This window comes from Lygodium microphyllum, chromosome 15 (genome assembly GCF_053477565.2).
Source record: "Lygodium microphyllum isolate KBCC chromosome 15, Lygodium_microphyllum_v1.1.10, whole genome shotgun sequence".
NCBI classification, from domain to species: domain Eukaryota; kingdom Viridiplantae; phylum Streptophyta; class Polypodiopsida; order Schizaeales; family Lygodiaceae; genus Lygodium; species Lygodium microphyllum.
In genome coordinates this window covers 78842533-78864388 of record NC_141149.1, presented here as the reverse complement: position 1 = coordinate 78864388, position 21856 = coordinate 78842533, and the positions used below count along the sequence as shown (strand labels likewise).

General features: G+C 38.6%; 1 protein-coding gene across 2 annotated transcripts in view; it reads right to left on the bottom strand.

The window, feature by feature from the left end:
- Positions 1-2087: 2087 nt before the first annotated feature.
- LOC148024694 (mannose-P-dolichol utilization defect 1 protein homolog 2-like) overlaps positions 2088-21856 on the bottom strand; it is a 55231-nt gene continuing 35462 nt past the window's right edge. Inside the window, exons 4-8 of one of the 2 annotated variants that reach the window (XM_087694348.1) lie at positions 3018-3084; positions 2871-2930; positions 2701-2761; positions 2590-2631; positions 2088-2478 (exon numbers count right to left, since the gene is read on the bottom strand). In XM_087694348.1, coding sequence (XP_087550474.1) covers positions 2372-2478; positions 2590-2631; positions 2701-2761; positions 2871-2930; positions 3018-3084 — 337 coding nt within the window. In that variant the 3' untranslated portion in view covers positions 2088-2371. Of the gene's footprint in view, positions 2519-2589; positions 2632-2700; positions 2762-2870; positions 2931-3017; positions 3085-21856 lie in introns of both variants that reach the window. The other variant, XM_087694349.1, reaches the window with a different exon arrangement.

Sequence of the window (21856 nt, the reverse complement as noted above, 5' to 3'; positions counted from 1 at the left end):
GGCATAATTGTATATTATTGATAAAGAAAATTAGGACTCATTGATCTCATTGATAAATAAATTAAAATTATAATATGCAATTATTGACTATTGGTAAAGACGATTATGACTCCTTGATCCCATTGACAAATAAAGTTAGGTTCAATTGTCTACTATTGGTAAAGACATTGAAGAATATGAAACCGTTTGCAAGAATTGCAAGAAATTTGGATACACTTAGAAAAACTATTGGAATAAAAAAGCCAACCATGTATTAAAGATTTGGCCATATCTCTTATGCAAATACATTCATATATTAAATCTACCTAATAAGGTTGGTCTTTGGTGTGATCAAATGTTTCAATCAAGAGCAAGACAAAAAAATACCTTTTCGGCAAAGATAGGGCCTTAGTTACAAGAAGATTTATGCTTAGATAATGTTGAATTCAAGAGTACTCTGAAAAAGTTCAAAGACATCATGAACTCATTTTTTCATCATTATTTTGGTGATATGTTGAAAAGACTCCCAATAATAAATGATTTTGCAACATATTATAGATTTCTTTCAATCAAGTGAAAATCTTAGAATAGTGGGAAAAGTATATATTGCAAGCTCTATGAGGAAAAACCTAATTGAGACTTTTATACAAATTCACATCTCTACAGAAATTCATCCCTCTTATCTCACGGATCAAATTTACCAAGAAGTGCCTAGGCATTGACTTTGCACAATTAGACTAAGGATCTTTCCATTAGTCATGCATTTGCTATCCACTTTGAGAATAAGATGTGCGTGTATGAAGGATAGCTTGCCAAGGATCTTTGAAGAAGGGCAAAACTCTCCTTTACATGGACACCTCTTATCCTCAAAGTGCACGGCATTTGCGCAATTCAAGGAAAGATTCTTAGGACAAGACTAAGGTATACTGCGTGAAACTAAGGATCTATCCTTAACTCATATCATCATGTATATTCAATACGGTGGTACTTCTTGGTAAAATTGAACTTTGAGATAAGAGAGGGATGAATCCCTACCAAAGTAGCAATTAGCTCTTTCTTCATAGAGCTTGTATTACATGCTTTTTTCCAATTTTCCAAGATTTTCTCTTGATTAAAACTAGAGATGTTTAATGTGATTGTAAAATCATATACTCTTAGGAACATTTTTAGTACATCATAAAAATAATTGTGAATACATGAGTCCATTATGTCCCCAACTCTTTTCAAGCTACTCTTGAATATATGATCATGTAAGCACGAATCTTTTTGCAATCCAAATCTTCACTTCTTCATGATGCCTTTCTAGCTCTTGCTTTCACTTCTTCAGCAATCTTTGTAATAACTAGATCTTAGTCACAAAAGAAACTGCCATTTCCTAGATTTTTCTCACTAATCCCAATGAGATTTTGTTGCCATTTCCATTTCACCAATTCCTTAACATGTTTAGCCCAAGGATCAACCAATGGCTTCTTTCATGTGGTGCTTGTTCTCGCTATCTTTGGAAATTATATAAGTGTGCATTTGTTTCACATTTTGAAGAGAAAAAGCAGGCATGTGTAACTCTTTCTAGTCATTTTCTACCAGTTTCCCAGCCATTTTCATTACTCAATCTTTAGTCGTTTGCATTACAACATCATTGGGCATTGCTGTTGCCATTTCAATTGCATGAGACTGAATTGGATAGGCAATTTACTATAATTAGAGACTATTAGATGAATTCATTGGCTGGTTTTCAAGAAAATTGGGGATATGGCAGTAAACGGTCACATTCCTCCTTCACAGCTATTAAAGGCAAAAGTAGCTGAGTGTTACATGCAAAAAGCCTTGGTTTTCCCTTCAAGCTGCTGGTGTTTTTGTGAGCTCTCATATGCACAAGCATCAGCTGATGCATCTTTATGCAATGGATGCATACTGATCAGCTATGCAGTCTTTAACATGGAGCTATTCAGGTTCTTCTGTGGTTGTTGATGCGGCCATACTAACGATGCAATTAAGGTGCGTCTGCGATGTGGTTTCTAGCATCCTCAATCAAGCCTCCTTGATGCATTTCATGTGTACAAAAGCCAATTCTTACCTCTTAAATTTCATCTTCATTTACCGTTGGACTAAACACAATTACAGCTGAAATGCAACTATTTAAACATGGATAAAGTTTTCGTAGCTATCCATTTCTGCAGCCAAAACATATTGTGCTAAAGTGGTAACTTTGATAGCTATCAATTGCTGCAGCCAATAAATAATCTGCTAGAGTAGCAAATAATTCTTGAAAGAATGGACTTCCATCTTTATATCAAAAGATGGTTCAAGATTTCATCTGTTATGTCAGAATTGTTCATATCTGTACAAAGAATGTGTATGTACTCATGTAGGAGCATAATTTTGTGTAGCACAGTTATGTGACCTTCTTCTGTTTCCTTGCTTGGGCACCACCATTATATGCCAGTATTTGATATACCACAATTCCATTGGTGAGGATACCAAGAAGAGCACCCACCACCACTACCGTGTTGTTAAGGACTCCAGAGTTGATAGGTACAAGCTATGTACATAACAAATCTTAAAATCAAAACTAAAACCTTACTCTGAGAAATGAGACAGACCAAAGGATACTGCTCAAAGGTGCCCTCTCTTGAAGGCTCGTGAATAATCGAGCTGAAAAAGGTGGAGGTTAATGGCATAGAAATTTGTTTACAAAAGGGGTTAATTAAGTTCCTCACTCACCAATACAGCCTCCAAAATTCAAGAAATTTGTGGTAAAACTCAACTGTCCTGTGCTCTTGTTCTGAAACAACACATGAAAAAGCACAATCACCACATCATAGAGAGATGTACAGAGCTCGAAAGGTGACATGTGTCTCTGAGTTATGCATAAGGCAAAATTCATAACACACCTGAAAATTCTCAGTGATCTGTGGAATCTTTGATACAATGAAAATTGCATGTTGTGAAGCCTGCAAGAGATAAAAGCACCAGAATCATTACACTTCTGAATTACAGAGGAGACCAAAACAAAACACTAAATGTAAGATTCAGCTTACATAGAGTGCTTCAAATAGGATCGGATCCAAATGGCCAGCCAGAAGGATAGGAGTAACAGCACAGTAGCTAGCTAGAGTAAAGGATTAACTCAGGTGACTTCATCAATTACATAAGGTCATTCAAAATTATAAAGGCATGCAGTTGCACTTATAAAATATGCAAGAATTATAATTCAGTAAAAACAACAAAGGATCTCCAATTATGTGAAGGATAGACAGAGACATCTTTCTATACACTACCGTCAGCTTCAACAAGACAAACTATGTAACATTTCAGCAGGTTATTTGAAAAATAAAAACCAGCTAAAGTCCTTCCAGTTGGACCTGACAGCTATACCGCCTCAGTATATGTCAACTGGCTCAATCAAAGATTTTATACAGGATGTAGATGGTTAGGAACAAGAAGAGAGGAATTGCAGACTTACAGAACTAACATGTGACACTGCAGCCTTTCTGTCGGAATGCCCACAGGTATCAACATATTTCCTAGTTAATTAGTTCATGGGGTGACCATCAGAGGCACATCATTGTCATGCTTCCAAATGTCCAGAACTCAGTTACCTCTAAGTCAACATACATGGAAGTTCACTAAATCCTCATAGCCTTTGCCATGCTTACAAGGTAGAGAGATGCAAAAATTTCTGCCTAGTGCTGAATTTTGTAACCCAATGGGGAATGATTGTGAATTATAAATCTGTCAATCCAAGAGAGTAGATACATCTGATCCAATAACTCAAGGCGATGCCAAACCAGACCAAGATACTCCTTAGTAGCAACCTGTGCTATCAGGCAACATTTGATAAGGTAGGGTTTTGTCAGATTGTAGCACAACACTACCTTTTTTGAAATTACCTTTTCCAAGGCGTTTTCCATTAACAAAAGAGGGAACCAATCCTCTTGAGCATTCTCTCAAGAGCTCATCCAGGAGTGCAGAGAGCTCAAGAGTAGGAGCTCAGATGCGAGTTGGGATGTTACTTCTCTTTAATCCAATGGTGTGCAGTTCTGGAGGTGATGATGCTCTAGCTCATGGCTCAAGGGGAGGCAGTCAAGACTTCAAGTTCTTTTAGACAAGAGACAAGCTCCACCTCCCTATCAAGGATACACTCCAAAACAAAATGACATTACCTCTCTAACTTCTTTGCGTAGGTTGCTGGCAATAGCCATCCAATTCTGGTGGTTGAATCAAAGTGTGGCTGCAAATACCAACATCTTCAAATGCCCCTTGGGGCCCTTACTAAGGAGTGATTGTTTGAAAGGTCACAAAATTAAGAAGAGTCAGCAAGGACAATGGGGTCTTCAAATGGCTAAACAAAAGCATCAACCACCATCTTAAGGAAGAGCCCACCAATGGCAACATAGTAAGAAGATTTGAAGGAAGCCCTTTGAAGAGTGAAGGTGGGCAAATATTATTCAGTATGAGTCACACCAGCAAGTTCCTATCAAAGTTCCATTGCACTCTTTGTTGTAGAGCATATTTCCCTTCCTTTGGGGTCTCTCTCACCACTTTGTGGGTGTAGCCTTGCTACACTTGCATTACTTCCATGTCCATTAATAGTGGACATATGTCTATATGGAAGTGTAATGTGTGAGAGAGAATGAGTCAAGGAGTAAGAGCTACGCCATCCATCCCAAATAAGGCAATGGATCATAAGGTTCTCACATCCCTATCATAGGCCATCAAAAATAAGGCAATGGATCATAAAGTTCTCACATCCCTGTCAATTTCTACCCCCTTTTCGATACCTAAAAGGTGCCACCCCAAAGCAGCCAAGACATCAATGCAAGGGTGATCATTGGGGCTGCCCATGAACCTACCAAGAAACCATAGTACGGGGGAGTTTCAAAAACAGAGGAAACAGAAACAAGAAAAACTGGAGTTTCGGAGTTTCAACCAAATTTTGGAAACACCGAAACTGCTTTTTGGATCGTACACTAAAATAAATATAGTATTATGTGGGTATGTAAATATATTAATGCCTACAACAACATGTATCAAAACTTTGTCAAAATCAGATTAGTCATAAGCATCATAAGGTGTTGCTTTTCACGAATCCCGACATACTCCCGGTTGAAGTGAGTATTCATGTCATATGATTGAAATTATGATTCATTACACATGTCACGACTCACGAGTGAAGATTCAGGAGTCACGACTCAATGGTTGAAACTTAAGACAGCGTAACACAATTAAGACTTAATTTTCAAAACCGAAGGCAACAAAATGAATTATAATTTATGACTCATGAATCATCTATGATCTAAAGAGCAATGAAGACTGACATCAAGAACAGTGGAGACTGCCATCAAGAATAATGGAATAAAAATCAAGATGCATAATAAGTGCAATCAAGATACGATGATACATGTAACTATGTCATGTGAATAATCTATCAAAACTTCAAAGTCTAGTGAGCATTGAGCACTGTGTACTAGTCTCTAGACTCTAGTAACTATTGAGTAATAAGTATCAACAACAATGAACAACTGGCAACTATAGTCTGGACTCTGCAATGCTAAACTAATTCTTGTATATCAGGAGTCATGACTCATGACTCATCCAGACTCTGAGGATCTGTGTACCATCTCCTCGTCCGACTCCAAGAACCCTAATCAAAAAGTTGATAAAGCAGTCTCAACCTCAAACTCTAGCTCTGACTTTGCCTGTGATGCGCGACCACATGTGGCCCTCGCTCTAGTGGCTCTAACCCTCCTCAGTGCACCAGTCTTATACACCGCTACTAATAGATCCTCATAGAGCATGGAATAGATATTCCGCTCCTCCTGTGGTATCTGCGGGATGTCACATATCTTCTCTATATCAATATTCACTTGTAAAGGTAAATGAGACAAAGATGTATCATATGAGAGAAGATTCAACATGTTCAATGTTTATACATATCACAATTTACAATCCAACTTCCAAGCAATGTCAAGTGTCAAGGATAAAAAGTTAATTATACATAATACTAATCATTATCAATTTATATGTGAAAGCTTAAGGGGCAGAGCGGTCCTCTTAAGAAGCTGGAGATTGCAATGGCAAAACACTAAACACTCCAGCTGGGCAATTATGAGCTTGTTTCTCTTTTTGGTGTGGAAGAGCGCCAATGTGCTCCAATTCCTCTTAATAGGCCTTGAACTACAATCTTGCGAGAGGACATGAATGGCAATACGTTTCTATTCAAATTCAAGAGATTGAGATTAAGTATTTGGCAATTGCTAATAGACAAGCCACAAAATTAACATTTAAGTGGGCAAATAGATTATAGAATCTGTTATCTAAGTTGCATAATGCATTAGATTATCAAGATTCAAAATATAAAGTCACCAGTCACATACCAAAGTAGAAGCACAATTGTCGTATTTCTCCTACTAAGCGACAAGTTGAAGCTATATCTCTCGAAGCCTAGTTGTGGATCAGCCAAAATGAATAGAATGATTACGGAATTCCAGCAAATCATCCTCTACTCTCCTCATCATATCTATATCGTCCCCTGTAAGACGTCTCATATACTCCATGAAGCCCTTCTCTAACTCCTCCCTAGTGTACTACTCCTCGCTACACCAAAGGAGATGCAAGATAGATTGGTTTGTAGGACTAATCTCATCATACATTCCATACTCCACGAATCAAGTTAAAAACTTAAAATAATGATCAATCATCAAAAAGTCGTTAACACTAAATAATTACATATATAAAAGTTAAACAAAAACTTTTTTGTCTTGGGACAAAAAGCTGTTGCGAAACAAGGCGTCACCAAATCTATCTCTATACTTGTATAGAAGACCCAAAGTACTTCCCTCCATATCAGTGATGCGCAATACAATGTAAATAGAAGTGAGACTTTTCACCAATATCTCTGCCTCAATCCACCAACTCTCATTTAAAATATTGTGCCTAAAAGCAAGAGCCTTTGAAGACTCTCTCTCACTCCATGTGAGCCATTCCTGGCATGCAATGGTGCATATCAAATTTGGACAAACCCATATCAACCTCTCCAATACAATAAACATATAAGAAAATCTATGAAGAAAGCTTCAATAGCTCAAGTGTGCTATTGGCTCGAAACATACTTATGAAGGATGGCCTCTTCTTCATATGCTTGTTATCTTGAAATGTCACAAGCCCAAGATATTTGCCCAACATCTTCAATAAGCAAGTCAAGGCAATGGGATATACAAAGAGTCTATACTATGCTAGAAAACTCCTTAAGCATATATCCCATAGACACACAATTGCTTCCATTATTTGTAAACCACAACACATGTACCACATTATAGACTCCTATATCCATAATGACCTATCACATGTGCTCCCAACTGAAAGCTCCTGTGATGGTAAGACCTAAGACAGAGGCATCGATAGCCTTAATGAACATGGTGTTTTTATATGAAGACACCAAAACATTGTAAACATTCCTTCGGCATATATCTGACCATCCATCACATAATATTATACATTTATATTTCGCCCATATCTCCTTCAAGGGCTCCAATTGAGTGCAAGAAGAAAGAGAAGAGGAAGAAAAAGAGGAAATAGAGGAGATGGCCACGGCAGCGGCAACGGCAGCGACAGCGGTAGCGGCGGCTCAAGAGCTAGAGTGCAACCTATAGGACTGAGAAGAGTCGAGACGATTGTGATTCGCGCCGAACGAAGAATGTCAAGTGTGTTTTCTCCCTAGATAACGCGCTATACGCTGTCCGTTTTGGACTGCAAGACGCTGAAATACTGATTTGTTGTTTCCATTTCGGTCCAAAACAGCTGGGCCGTTTTGACAGCCCCGAAACACCGTTTCAGGGTACTATGCAAGACACAAAGGTGACAAATATCTTCTTTCAAATAACACTATTTTAGGCGTCTTGAATTTCTCTTTTCTTCTCTTCCCTTCTTTAGTTTTTTTAAATGGCTTTTAATTGACAATAAAAGGGAAATAAATTCATCCACCATAAATAGAAGCCATGCAAGGCAATGTAAGGCAAAGCTGATGCGAAGAGGGGGGCAGTTGGGGAGAGCCACTTTAGGCTGGCTGGAGGGGAGAGAAGGTGCAATCTTGCTGGGCATGGTTGCTATTGAAGGGTTTTGGACAGTGGAGAAACATCATTCTCAGCCATGATCTGGAGGTTCTTGAGGCTGCTGATCATCATTCCTCTGAAGGCAACCTGATCTCATGACTCCCAAGCTGTAGATGACAGCATTTTGTATCTTGTTAGGATTGTATCCATTGTGCAAAGACGGGCTAATCAGCAGGCAGCAGCTGCTGTTGACTCCTCCCGACCTGACACTAAAGATCTTTTTCTCATCTACTGCTATTCTCTCTTTCCTCCATCCATTCAAAGATTCTCTGCCCCAAAATTTGCTGTTACAGACTTATCACAGCAATAATTAAGGTTTCTCAGCTGCGTTGGATTGCATGCCACCAAATCTCAGCCATGCATGGAGGGGATTTGCTGGCAATCTAAGGAATTACAGCAGATATTCAAAGAATTCCTCATATATAGTAAGTGTGACTTGCATGCAAGTGAAGAAGACCCAATTTGAGCTCTCAAGTGCATCAAATCGAGACAAAATTAGGTGATTTTGCTGGTGATCATCTTGGACGGTCACATTTCCAAACTTAGTAGGACAATTGGCTCGATCAATAAAGGAAGTGGAGATTCAAGGGCATATCTCTTGAGCTTGTGGCAAGGCCTTCCATCTTCCACCAATTCGAACCTATTCTCAGCTGCACTACAAGATTTTGGAATACAACTTAAGGAAATATTTCAAGGGATGCCACTTTGCGTTGGATCTGACCAACTATCGATGAGAGAGAAACCAGAGAGTGAGAGTAGACAGTGAGTACAAAGTGTGAGCTGAAAGCGATAGATTGTACTTTGCTGAACTAAAAGTGATAAAGTACAACCTTAGGTCTAAGGTAGACCAAACCCCTAACTTAACTCAAGTTAGCGAACTCTAGAACTAACTCTAGAAGTGATGATACAACTTATTAACATAGTTGTGCTTACACTACAAACCAACGATCGAAAACATTGGGCACTACCCATAGAATTGGCAAATTCTAACACCCCCTTGCAATGCCAATGTTGTGGAAGTACAAGAAGATCAATCACCAAAGGATAGCAAGTTCAAGGACTTTCGAAAAGCCTCAAACTTCTCACAAGGTGATGCTTTGGTGAAAACGGTTGCAACATTCTCCTATGTAGGGACATATATCAAATTGATCTCTCTTGCATAGCATCTCTCTCTGACATAATGGTAGTGTATCTCAACGTGTTTCACGTGAGTATGAAACACAGGATTCTGTGCCACTACAATAGTACTCTGACTGTCAGAAAGAATGGGTGTAGAACCATCCAAAGAAATTTGTAGATCAGCCAATAATCTATGCAACCGTACACATTTCACTATAGCGATGAACATTGCCCTGTACTTAGCCTCCCTCACAAGACAAGGTAGCCACTGTAGGTTGTTTTTTACTTAGCCATGAAATGCATGAATAGCCTAGAAAGAAATAGTGTCAAATAGTAGATTGCCTAGTGTGTGAATCACCAGTCCAATTTGAATCACTGTAAGCCTATAAGTGCAAGTCTCACCCCAAGAAATGATAAAGCATATGATTGAGTACCCTGCAAATATTTGAAGATCCGCTTTACAGCTTGCCAATGTACTGTCAATGGGCTGTGCATAAACCTGCTCACCTATATACTGTATGTTAAGACGTATGTTGCAGAGGTAAATAAAACAACCAACAGTCTATTTACTGTAAATTGCAATATCAAACATCTCTTCACCATCACGCATGGACAGCTTGAGTGTTGGCTCCATAGGAATACATATAGGCATGCAATCTTGCATATTAAACCTATGCAAAAGCTTATCTGCATACTATGATTGAGACATGATAATGCCAAATAGTAGTATAAACAGCCCATATTTGGCATATCAAAAGTACGTTTTAATTCAGCCTTGAAATCTGTAATTTTATGCTCTCTTGGTCTGATGAGCAGCATATCATCTACATATAGAATGATAACCAGCAAGTCCCTTCCCTTCATTCTTAGTGTAGAGAGTGGGTACAACTAGACTATATTTGTGAACCCAATGCTGGCCAAATAAGCATCAATCCTAGCATATCATGCATGAGGAACTTGTTTTAAACCAACCATAAAGAGCCTTGTGCAACTTGCAAGCCATGTGCTCTTTGCCTTTCTCCACAAACCCTTGAGGTTGTGACACATAAACATCCTCATGTAGGTCACCATCCAAGAACGCCATCTCGATGTCCAATTGATATACCTTCCATCCATAATTTGCAACCATTGCAATAACACACCTAACTATACTCATATGAGATGTAGAACCAAATGTCTCGTCATAATCGATGCCCTTTTTCCATGCATATCCCTTGGCTACCAACCGTGCTTTGTACTTGTCTATAGTACCATCAACCTTGCGCTTTAGTTTATAGACTCATTTGGTTCCAATGGCTTTCTTCCCATGGGGCAAGTCAACACCATCCCATGTATGTTGGTGGCAATAGGATCCAATTCTTCTCACATGCCTTGCATCCAATGCACCTTCTTCTGGACTTCTTCAAGAGAGTAGACTCATCATCATCTAACAATGAGCTCGTAAATGCATATTCGTCAGAAGAATCTAGTCCCGAAAAATCAACCAACCGAATGAGCCCCCCCTGCATGATGTGCTTAAGGAGCCACTGTCAATCCAAAAAAAAAGTCTCATTCAATTGGTTGACTCAAAGGAAGATATCCATTACCTCTTTGATCTTGGTAGATCCTTCAGCAATCCAAAGTGACACCCTTGACCCAATGCCTTGGTCTCTTTGGGGTGGAACCTTTTCGATCAAGGCTAAGCTATCTCTTCACTCTCCTTAGCCTTCCTTATTGGGTTTGAGAGAGGGTGTTAATCTACCAAAGCTTGCCCTAAATTACCTTGTTTTTAAGGCATTTTTTGGCTCATTAAAACAGCCCCAAAAAGGCACTTGTACCATTTTGTGCAACACTCTAAACACTTGTGCAACACGAGACATCTTTTAGATTCTCTTATAAAAGGGACTATGTGTACGCACTCCTCTTTCATCCCTTTGCCCACACTTTGCATCCACTACTACTACATCATCATTAACAACATCCACTACCAATCTACTACTGTTTGGAGATATTTTTACCCTATTTTAGCTGCTAGAACCTGGTTACCAGCATCCACATCACTCGTCTTCATCAAAAGACCTATTCAGCTGCTCATTCTAGCTCTTTTACAAGCAAGCAACTTGTTTTGCTATTGTTTCTATCAGAATCATGTGAAGCAACACAAGCAAAAAGATAGAGCTGTTGCAAATACAAAGAACTGAACAAAAATACAAGGGCACATGAACTCAAAGATAACAAACTCAAGAAACAAAATTCAAATACAAAGGTACAACAGCGTGTACAAAGGCACACGATGTAGCCAACCAACCAAAGTGTCCCTACCCTCTCTCCAATAGGATGCGATGTGCTCATATTGTTACAATTATTATGTTCTTCCATAGCTTTGCTGTGAACATTTCCTTATCCACGAGCACTTTTTACCTTCTAGCTAGAGCATAGTTTTTATCTTGTGTGAACACCCCTTAATGAGTGTGATACTTTAGTACCTTAGGAATTGTACTTTCATTATCATTCTCACACAGTGGATGTGACCTTCCAACAACTCTCTTCTCTCTTGTTGTTTGCTTGTTTGCTATGCATGTGTTTGTGCACATGCATGCTATTGAATCCTAACCTAACACTAGTATCAAAGCCATACTTCTTTCTAGCCACTTTGCTCACAAGCTGTCATCGCCTTAGCTGCCATCAAGTCTTGGACCAAGCCACTGCTATTTGCGATGTATCTGCATTGGAAATTTGCTTGCACAGTCTATGCGTGAAGCTTCCACACCTTGCACAGCCTATTCATGCTTATGTCAGCCTTCTTGCCATTTGCTCGTCAATTCCCAACAATTGGAACCTGTTTGCACCTGCTACAACCCTATTGTCATCTGCCCATTTTGTCTACAGGCCTGGTCCACTTCGCAATAAGTCCATCTTGAATGCTGGCTACAGCCACGTCACCTGTCTCTAAAGTCACCTGCCTATTCTAGATCAGACACTATTGCTTGTCATCCCTCCTATGATGATTGCTAAAATACACCACACCTACCTGTCATCAGCCTGCCCCAATAGCTATCTATGTATCACCAGCTGACCCCAAGAGTTGCATGCATGTCATTAGACCTTCCGCTTGCTGCGCGCGTCTTTTTCTGCCGACAATTTGCACATTTAACAACATTGCCTCAACCATGTCAATTCAGCCTTGAGAGCCTACAATATCAAATTATTGTTAACTTCTCAAGCTTAATCAGTTTTAATCCCACAAAATAAACTCCTATTCACTCAGCACCTCCTTCATAAGCACAAATTTTGGGGATTTTTGCAACAGACATCAATTTCCGTTGAATTTCTTCAAAAGAAAATTGGGACTTTTTATCCAAAACCTCCAAACTTCACTAAAATTTTGTGGATATTTCATTAATATTTTAAGTTTGTCTGATTTCACATCAGAAATTTGAGCTTTTCATATTTGAGCCAAAATTTCACCAAATTTTGTCAAAACACTCCAGGCTTTTGTGAAATTTATCTCAATTCATCCAAATTGAGGCAAATTCCATCATCTTCATCAATATTTGTGGACACTAGAGCCTTTTTAGATGCTGAGTTTCCTTCGACATTGTCAATTGTGAATAAAATTGTAAGTTTTTTTAGCTTTTTCCTGCTTTTCTATATTGCTTCACCTTCAAGGACACATTTTACAACCATCTTAAAAATTCAATTATACAAAACTGTCAACAAGCAATGGCAAGACAAGATGACTTGCTAAATATATTTGGAGACTCAAACAAATCGGATGCCACAAATTATCCAGTGTGGGCATTACATAAAGCATGTCTTGGTTGCCAAACATCTTTGGGGTTATGCATCTAGTTTTGAAGTTAGGCATGTAGGCCCTATTACATAGAATGTTGCAAGCTCATCCAATTCATCCGTTGTCACAAGTGGATCTTCCAATTCCTACTACACCTCCCACAGTTGATCAATTCAGAGATGGAGGAGATGCCCCAACACATGCTTTGATTGCATTGTTGAGAAGAGACGTAATTCCACACATTCGGGCATACACAATGGCCAAGGATACGGGATAAACTTTCTCTTTGTATTAGGTGTGCGATGAGGCTTGTATAGCCTACTTATGTAAGTAACTTGCACTAGAGCACATGACAGAGAGTGATTCAGTGGATGCCTATATCACACACGTAAAGGATATAACACAATAGCTTGCAAATATCAAGGAGATAATTCTTAATATTCTATTGTTTCTATGGCCTTGGCTGGCCTACTTGAGTTATATCAGAGTTTTGCCATTATATTTCCCTTGCTTGCAAAAGAAGATGCTATTGCATACACATTTGATGCATTGATATCATTATTGTTGCAAGAAGAGCAACTATGGAATTGCTTCAACATAAGTATGGAAAATCGATCATTTGCAGCAGCCAGTCATAAGAACAAAGGAAACTCATGGCAACCATCAAACTCAAAGGGCAAAGGCAAATCCACCTCTTCTACAAACTCTTCAAGCACCAAGGATGAGAGTGCCAAGAAAAAGAGAAGTAATTATTACAAGAAAAAGGGGCATGTTATTAAGGAATGTAGAAAAAGGATTGCTAGTGAAAGCAACAATCGAACAAGTATGACTATTGGGAAAAATTCAAACAAGTGTGAAGGATGTGGCACCACATTTACTAAGTTTGGACAGTGGTCAAAAATCTTAAAGTCTTTATTCTGCATTGTTCCTATGATCTTTCCTATCATCGTAGTTGCCTGGAGTTTCGAAAACCGAAAAATAAAAATACATTTTAAAGTCGCGAAATGGAGCTTTGGCCCAAGGCCAAAAACGACGAAATGGGGAAACAGATTTCATGTGAATTTCTAGAATTATGTTAATATTACATATATAGGAAGAGATAATACCATTTGTAACTTGAGCCTCTACACAAAAGTACGTAAATTCTTCGATGGTCTAGACTATACATGTAACATTAAAAGAGATCTGACAAGCATACATATTGCTACCTCCATAGTTGTTGATGATGCAAGTGTGGCTCCAAAATTTTAACTGTCCCTCACCATGGTTGTAGCTTGCTGGAAAGAGAGAAATCCAACATCGAAAGGGAAAAAACAGCTCTAATGAGTCTAGACAATGAAGAACAAAGAGAGGAGAGGAAAAGCTTGCAAGAAAAATGAAAAATAGTTGCAAATCTGAGGGAAAACAACAATAGATTTACAGTAGGAGAAGCGAACAGCAAATAAAGAGAACAAGCACAGGTGAAAGAGGTTGAAGAGCTCAGGAGAATAAACAAAAACAACACATGCATCTTGGGAAGAGAATAAGCAACCCGAAACACGACTTTACCCTAACTTATCTTGAAATGTGTTTCGAGACCGAAACATTTTGGTCCATTCTGTTTTAGGCATGGTATTTTAATAGTGGTACCTCCAAGTACATAACATTCTTTCATGACTTATTTATATCATATGAAGATATACAAAAGAGGGGATCAATTGTATATGCTAATATTGCTTTGTATGCAATCCAAGGCATATGAAAGATTCCCATTGTTCCACTGGATAGAAAAATTATCATACTTGAGAAGGTTTTTGTGTCCTTGGTATAAAGAAGAACTTGCTTTTAGTTTCAACCATTGCATGTGCCGGTTTTGTAGTTAAATTCCACATAGATTGATGCAATGTCTATGATTGTAGTGATGGGGATACCCTCATTGTCATTGACACATTGTACAATGGCATATATCAACATGATATATATAAGAGGAGAGCATCACACAATGCATTACATGTTGATGCCACTATTATGGAGGACATCAAGTTGTGGCATGCTCAATTTGGTGTTTCAACTATGGCAATTCGCTTCCTTTTGAGAAGCAAAAAAGTAGTTCTTCATCTTTCTCCTTTGAAAGTACCTACTAAAAATATATGAGAGCATAGCAGCCAAAAACGTCAAAAACGTTTAGAAATGAAACGTCAAAAATGTGTTTTGTAAGATTCCTTTAAGAGGGATTAAAATAAGAAATGTGGGTTTTTTCATATAGGGATTCTTTATAGTTTTAACTAGGGAAAGAGATTTTGAACCTCTATGGGACTCTCTCTTAAACAAAAAATCCAATTAAGCTTGGGTGATAATACATGAGAGTCAATTAAGAATAATACGTTACACATCCATGATCCATTATTAACTTATGTCAAAGTTAGTCTTTGGACTTGGTCTTTGGACAAGCTTAAGCTATACTATGGTTCAAACCTCAAACACTATGATACATATATATCACACAAAGAAAATTGAAATAAATAAGTACATAGCCCATATACAATATGGACTAAGTCAAGTTGCAAGGTCATGATTATTATTCCAAAACAAACTAACAAAATGTCAAAATCCAAAATGAATCATAATATATCATAAATAACTCATAAATGAGACTAAAGACGTATAATAATCAACTCTTAAATTTAATTAGATAACATATTTCCATGGCTTATGCCTTCAATGGAAAACTATCTTATTGGGATTCATGTTCAACTCTTTTCTTTAACGTTTGAAGCCAAAGTTAATAAAGATTTTGCTCATTTCCAATAGGACTGTATTTGTTTCAATCCATTAAGAAAAAGAAAGTAATTGACCTTTTGTCTACTTTGTAGTGATGGGTATTAAGAAATGAAACATGCCAAAACGTCTAGGATAAATCAAATGGCAAAGAATAAGCATATCACTATCTAGATTGGTAATGTCCAATAACTAAACAAAATCCCAAAAAATTAAGTCTCTCATCCAAAATCTTGAGCCCTCACAAGTCACTACTCATCATCATCATCATCATGATCATGTTTTAACATTGCCCAATGGTTTTTGTCAAAAAAAGCCACGTTTTTTGGTCCACCACCCACCCTTTTTTTTTTAACCTCACATTTTTTACTATCAGAAATGTTTCTTATCTCAAGAAACATTTTGTAAGTTTTGAACTCAAAGAAACATGTTATTTGCTGCTAAGTATGAAAGAGTTGCATTCCTAGCAAAATGCATCATGCTTTGTTTCCAAAAAAGAGACCTATGTATGCTAATCAAAAATTACACTTGTGCATAGTGATGTTTGTTTACCAATGCATGGCCAAATCCATCAAAAAATATGTCTATTTTGTTACCTTCATTGATGATATGACCCATCATTGTTGAGAATGTGCTTTGAGACATAGATTAGAAGCGTTTGCATGCTTTAAAACCTTCTTGCTCTTGGCTGAAAATGGCATTGGGTGCAAGCTGATTTCTTGCTATATAGATCAAAAGGGAAAATACATGCCACATGAGTTTAACTCTTTTTTGGTTGAAAGGGGCATTGAACATTAGTGTAGTATGCCTTACACACCTCAAAAAAACAATATGACTGACAGAATCAGACTTTGATGGAGATGACATGTTGTATGCTTTCACACAATAAGCTGCCCCCAAAGCTTTTGCTTGATGCTATATGTGCAATATATGTGTTGAATAGCAACCCCACTAAAGCATTTGTTGAATGGACGCCTTATGAGGCCTAGAATTATTGGAAGCCAATGGTATCACACATTCATGTCTTTGGTTGTTTGGGATACGCTTTGGTGCAACAGCCACAAGGACAAGTTATAATAGCAAATATATTTTCATTGGTTGCAATGTAAAAAGAAAGGGTTATTCCTCGTATTAGCCCTCTACAAACAAAGTTTTTGTGAGTACAAATGTTGTATTCATTAAACATGCTAATCAGACCTTCATAGACTACAAAAATCATCCCAATGTGGAATCGATGGATATATTTGAAAATCAACTGCCATTGTTTCAGCAAAATACACCCAACTTTGGTCGATTTCAACAGCCTATTAAGGGATTACAGCAGAAAAATCAGCGGCAAAAACATGCTTAACAGCAACATTACTTTCATCCCATTGATCTAGCCACTGCTGATGATAAAGTGGCCAATGAGAGGGCTGCTATTCGGGAGGCTAAAACAGTCCCTAGATGGCTATTGGATACATTATAGGACAGCAAACAACCTATTCCACTTGCTAGTAGAACAAGAGCCTAGAGGAGCCACTTACCATGCACAAGGTCACTTAGTCACACAAGCACTCATAACTATAGCATGCAATGAGGAGTATGTTTATTTCCAGAATGCTTTAGGGGATGAGCATTGGATGATAGCTATGCAATTAGAGTTGGACTCTATACATAAAAATGGCACATGTGACTTGCCTCCTTGCAAGTGTGCTATAGGAACAAAGTAGGTTTATAAATTAAAATATAGATCCAATGGTAGCATTGATCACTACAAGGCATGTCTTATTGCCAAAGGATATGCCCAACAATATGGGATTGACTATGATTAGACATTTGCACCCACTTCACGTATGGCTACCATTTGTAGTGTCATTGCTTTGGCTACCCATTTTAGTCGGCATATGCATCAGATGGATGTGAAGACTACTTTTCTAAATGGTGATCTTCATGAGGAGGTTTATGTCACTAAACCTCTTGGCTTTGTTCAAAAAGGCCCAAAGAACAAAGTGTGCCAATCACATAAGACCCTCTATGGTTTGAAATAAGCACCTAGAGCATGGTACAAGAAGATACATGCATATTGGATTGCTCTTGGTTTCAATAATTCACACAAGCACGCTTTATGTCTACAAAGATGGGGATAATCTCTTAATTCTCATTGTTCATGTGGATGATATGCTGTTGACTGGACCTCATGAGACACAAATTGCAGCCTTAAAGACTGAATTGCAGCCGGTATTTGATGTCACAAATCTTGGCTACTTACACTACTATATTGGCATATAGTTTATTGCAATTGAGAGGGCATTGTTTTGTAATAGTTTAAGTACATCGGGCAGCTCCTTGAGTTTTGAAAAGCAAGATAACAAACCTATTGAGGATGCAGGAGATTCCTTTGATGCTTCTCTCTATCAGCAAGCTATTGGATGTTTATTATATATGTGTAATACACGATCAAATATTTAATTTGGGGTCTCACAGTTGCCAGCTTTATGCACAGCCCTGGTACTACACATTGGCAAGCAATCAAGCATGCCTTTCATTATCTCAAAGACACTTGGACATTGGGCCTTTTATATCCTAATGGCACTTCTCTTTGCTTGCATACATTCACTGACAATGACTAGGCTAGATGTTTTGACACATGGGTCTCCACTAGTGGTAATAGTTTCATGCTTGGTGATTCATGTATCTCTTGGCTAAGCAAGAAGCAATCTACATTGGCCACATCTAGTTGTGAAGCTAAATACAAGGCTACACATACAACTACATTAGAATGTGTATGGCTTAGACACCTGTTGGTCAATCATTGTGTGGAACAGCAATTACCCACTCCTATGTATACTAATAGTCAAAGTGCGATAGTAGTTGCAAGAAATCCAGTTTTCCATGCTCGCACTAAGCACATTGAGGTGCATTATCATTATGTCAAAGAGGGGCTTCATACAAGGGAGATTGACTTGGTTGATGTCTATATACACGACAACTTAGCAGATGTGTTTATAAAAGCTCTTTCTAGAGAGAAGTTTAAAGCCTTTCACAAGGCTTTAGGCTTACTACCATTTGAGGATTGATTTTCCAATTCTCTATATACATTCACATCGTTCGACCAAGAGGGATTTGTTACACTTATCGTGTTCCTCTGTAGCTCTAGTGTAAACTTACCCACGAGCACTTTTTACCTTCTAGTTAGAGATTTTTTTTCCATGTGAGCACCCATCAATGGATATGATACTTTAGTACCTCACAGATTGTACTTTCATTATCATTCTCATATAGTGGATGTGACCTTTCAACAACTATCTTCTCCCTTGCTATTCATTCACTTTGTCACTAAGTATGTGTGCAAGTATGTACCTGTTGCTGAATCCTAACCTACATATATCGGATACAATGAAGTGAAGGATTGCCTACTCACCATTAATGATAAATCTCTCATTGTGTAGAGTGATGATGCCTACTAGCTGAACAACCTTAGTGTCTCAAAAATAAAATGCACTCTACCTATGAGTTCTAGACCAAAAATGTGTACATTGCTAGCACCCTCTCTCAAATCATGGCTAAAAAGTATAATAAAATATATAACGAGTATATACAACCATGACAATCAAGATAGAACAATGGATAACCAAGCTATTTGTGATCAAGCCACCACCAAGGTGCCTTGAGAAGACCGAGACCACAAAGGATAGAAATAGTTAAATCTCCATGCCTGTCACGAGCCAACTCCACAAAAGTACTATCATCACCATGGATTCCCCTCCTCCAACTAGACTACCAAAGTGTCCCTTAATGTGGAAATAAATTAGAAGTAAAGATCGCTCTTTGTCAAACATCCCGTCATCAACCTAAAAGAAAAACCATCTCCATGAATTGAATTTGCCAAACTTAGTCGGTGCATGTAAAAAGCTTTTGGTATTGGAGAGTTCTGAGGGACTATGGCACTACTAGGGCTAGAAAAACGCTTCCAAGGCTATTGCGACCTTCGCAGCATGGCCAAAGTTGGAATCGGAGTCCAAGAATGATGAAGAATAGGAGGAGATGATGTGGCAATCTATACACCAGCAGATCATAAACGTAGCAATTTAGCAAGTTGCCAACTATAGACAATGTGGCTGATCAGCGAACACGGCTGAAATTGATGTAGACTGCATGGTGGAGACTAGAAACAAGTGACGGATGGACGAAGACAATGTTGAGCGGCCTCGACTAAGATGTCCTCCACGAAGGGGTATTGGCAACGAAGCTAGATCACCTAAAACCTACAAAAACGAGACTAATATTGAATAGAGGGCAACATGCCTATTTATAGAATGTTTCAAATCCTCAACAATCTACAATCTCTCCTATTTTAACTCTCTTAAATTGCTTCCTGTTTTAGGGTTTTTCCATTAAATGAGCATTTGTGGGGATGTTCAAGAAGAGGCTAATCAACATGTAATGCATGTTTTAGCTCAATACCCCCTATAGACCCAAAAATGACCTAGAAAAGAATGCCAACCCAAAGTTTATTTATATTGTTGTTACCGTAAGGTGTCCCACCCCACAAGCAACCAAGGCATCGGACAAAGAATACACATTGGCTGCCCAATGGCCTACCAAGACTACAAAGGCGATGGTTATCTTACCAAGGGAGTCCAAGTGGTCACCCCAGAAAGGCCAAAGCATCTAACAAAGGGTGCACGTCGACTAACAAAAGCAGATGGAACCACAATAAACTTTTTTTTTAAAGTGTTTATGTAGAAAATATGGGTTGCAATCAATTAAGTAACTGATGGGAGACTAATAACAAAAAGAATCAGGATCCAAGCCCTTCACAAAACAAGCAAGCTAACCTACGATTACTCGGTGTCAAGGAAGAAGAAATGGGCTAAGGGTAAGTGAAGCAAATATGATGGGTATGTGGAGAGGCAAAAAAGATGTGCGCGTAGCAAGCTAGACGAGCTAAGCAAGCCAGGGAGATTGCCTCTCAGAGACTGCCATGTACACTACCATGAATATGGTGGATCCGAAGTCAACCACTCACAAGACCGAAAAGGAATAAATGCGCACATATGCATGTTTACACAAGCAGAATGCTAATGCACTGGAGTTATGCAAGAGGATGCATACTCATGTAAAATGCTATGCAATAGTGCCATTAGATAGTGCCCTCGCAAGAAAATTGTTCACTTGTCCAATGTCCTTTCACAATCACATCATCCTGATAGTATGGATGATAATAGAGGAGTATAAAAATATAGAATGTTTAAGGCAAAAAATGTAAAACCATCTTATCACCACCAAGAGAAGAAATCTGCCCCCTCTCAAATTGGAAGGGAAAGCTGGAGGGCCGGACCCTCTCCGTCAAGCCAAAGAGGGAGGGGAGGGTATACCCAAGCCGATCCTGGGTCGAATATACTGCAACACCGGCCGATTGACTGCTTTGGTCAATATGTTTACACATTTGTTGGCTGATGGCACAAACTCTAGACATATATTGTCTAGCTCAACCTACTTTCTAGTTAAGTGGAAGTGGACTTCCACATGTGGCATCCATAGTGTGATGATCAAATTGCCCACAAGGGCAATGGCACTCTGGTTGTCACAATAGACAACAGTGGGAGAGTCACACGAGAAATGAAGCACCGCCAGTAGACTCCTCAAGTAGATGGCCTTAGTGATACCATCAAACAATCCCCGATACTCAACCTTGGCAGTGCAAGCCACCACTATCTCCGGCTTACGACTTGACCAAGAAATGAGAGTTGTACCCAAGATAAAGAGATAGCCATCGTGGGAACACTAGGTGTCGAGGTCTCCTGTCTAACATGATTTAGTATAGCCTTGTAAACATAAACCAACGCTATAGCTCAAGGAGTGAGCTTTCCTATGTGATCATCAAGAGTGTGCGTGTAGACGTAACACCCGAAAACTCTAAAGATGGATACTATAGGCCAATTATCGAAGAATGCCTCATTGGGAGTCCATTGAGGTGGTTGAGGACATGCACCAAGGTGTTAATAGCCTCAATCCATAGACTATTAGGGAACTCTAATGCTAGCAGAATAGAGCGGATTATGTTTATAATTGTCCATTTTCTACACTGTACGACTCCATTCTATGAGGGGGAGTTGGTAGAGGTAAGTTGACT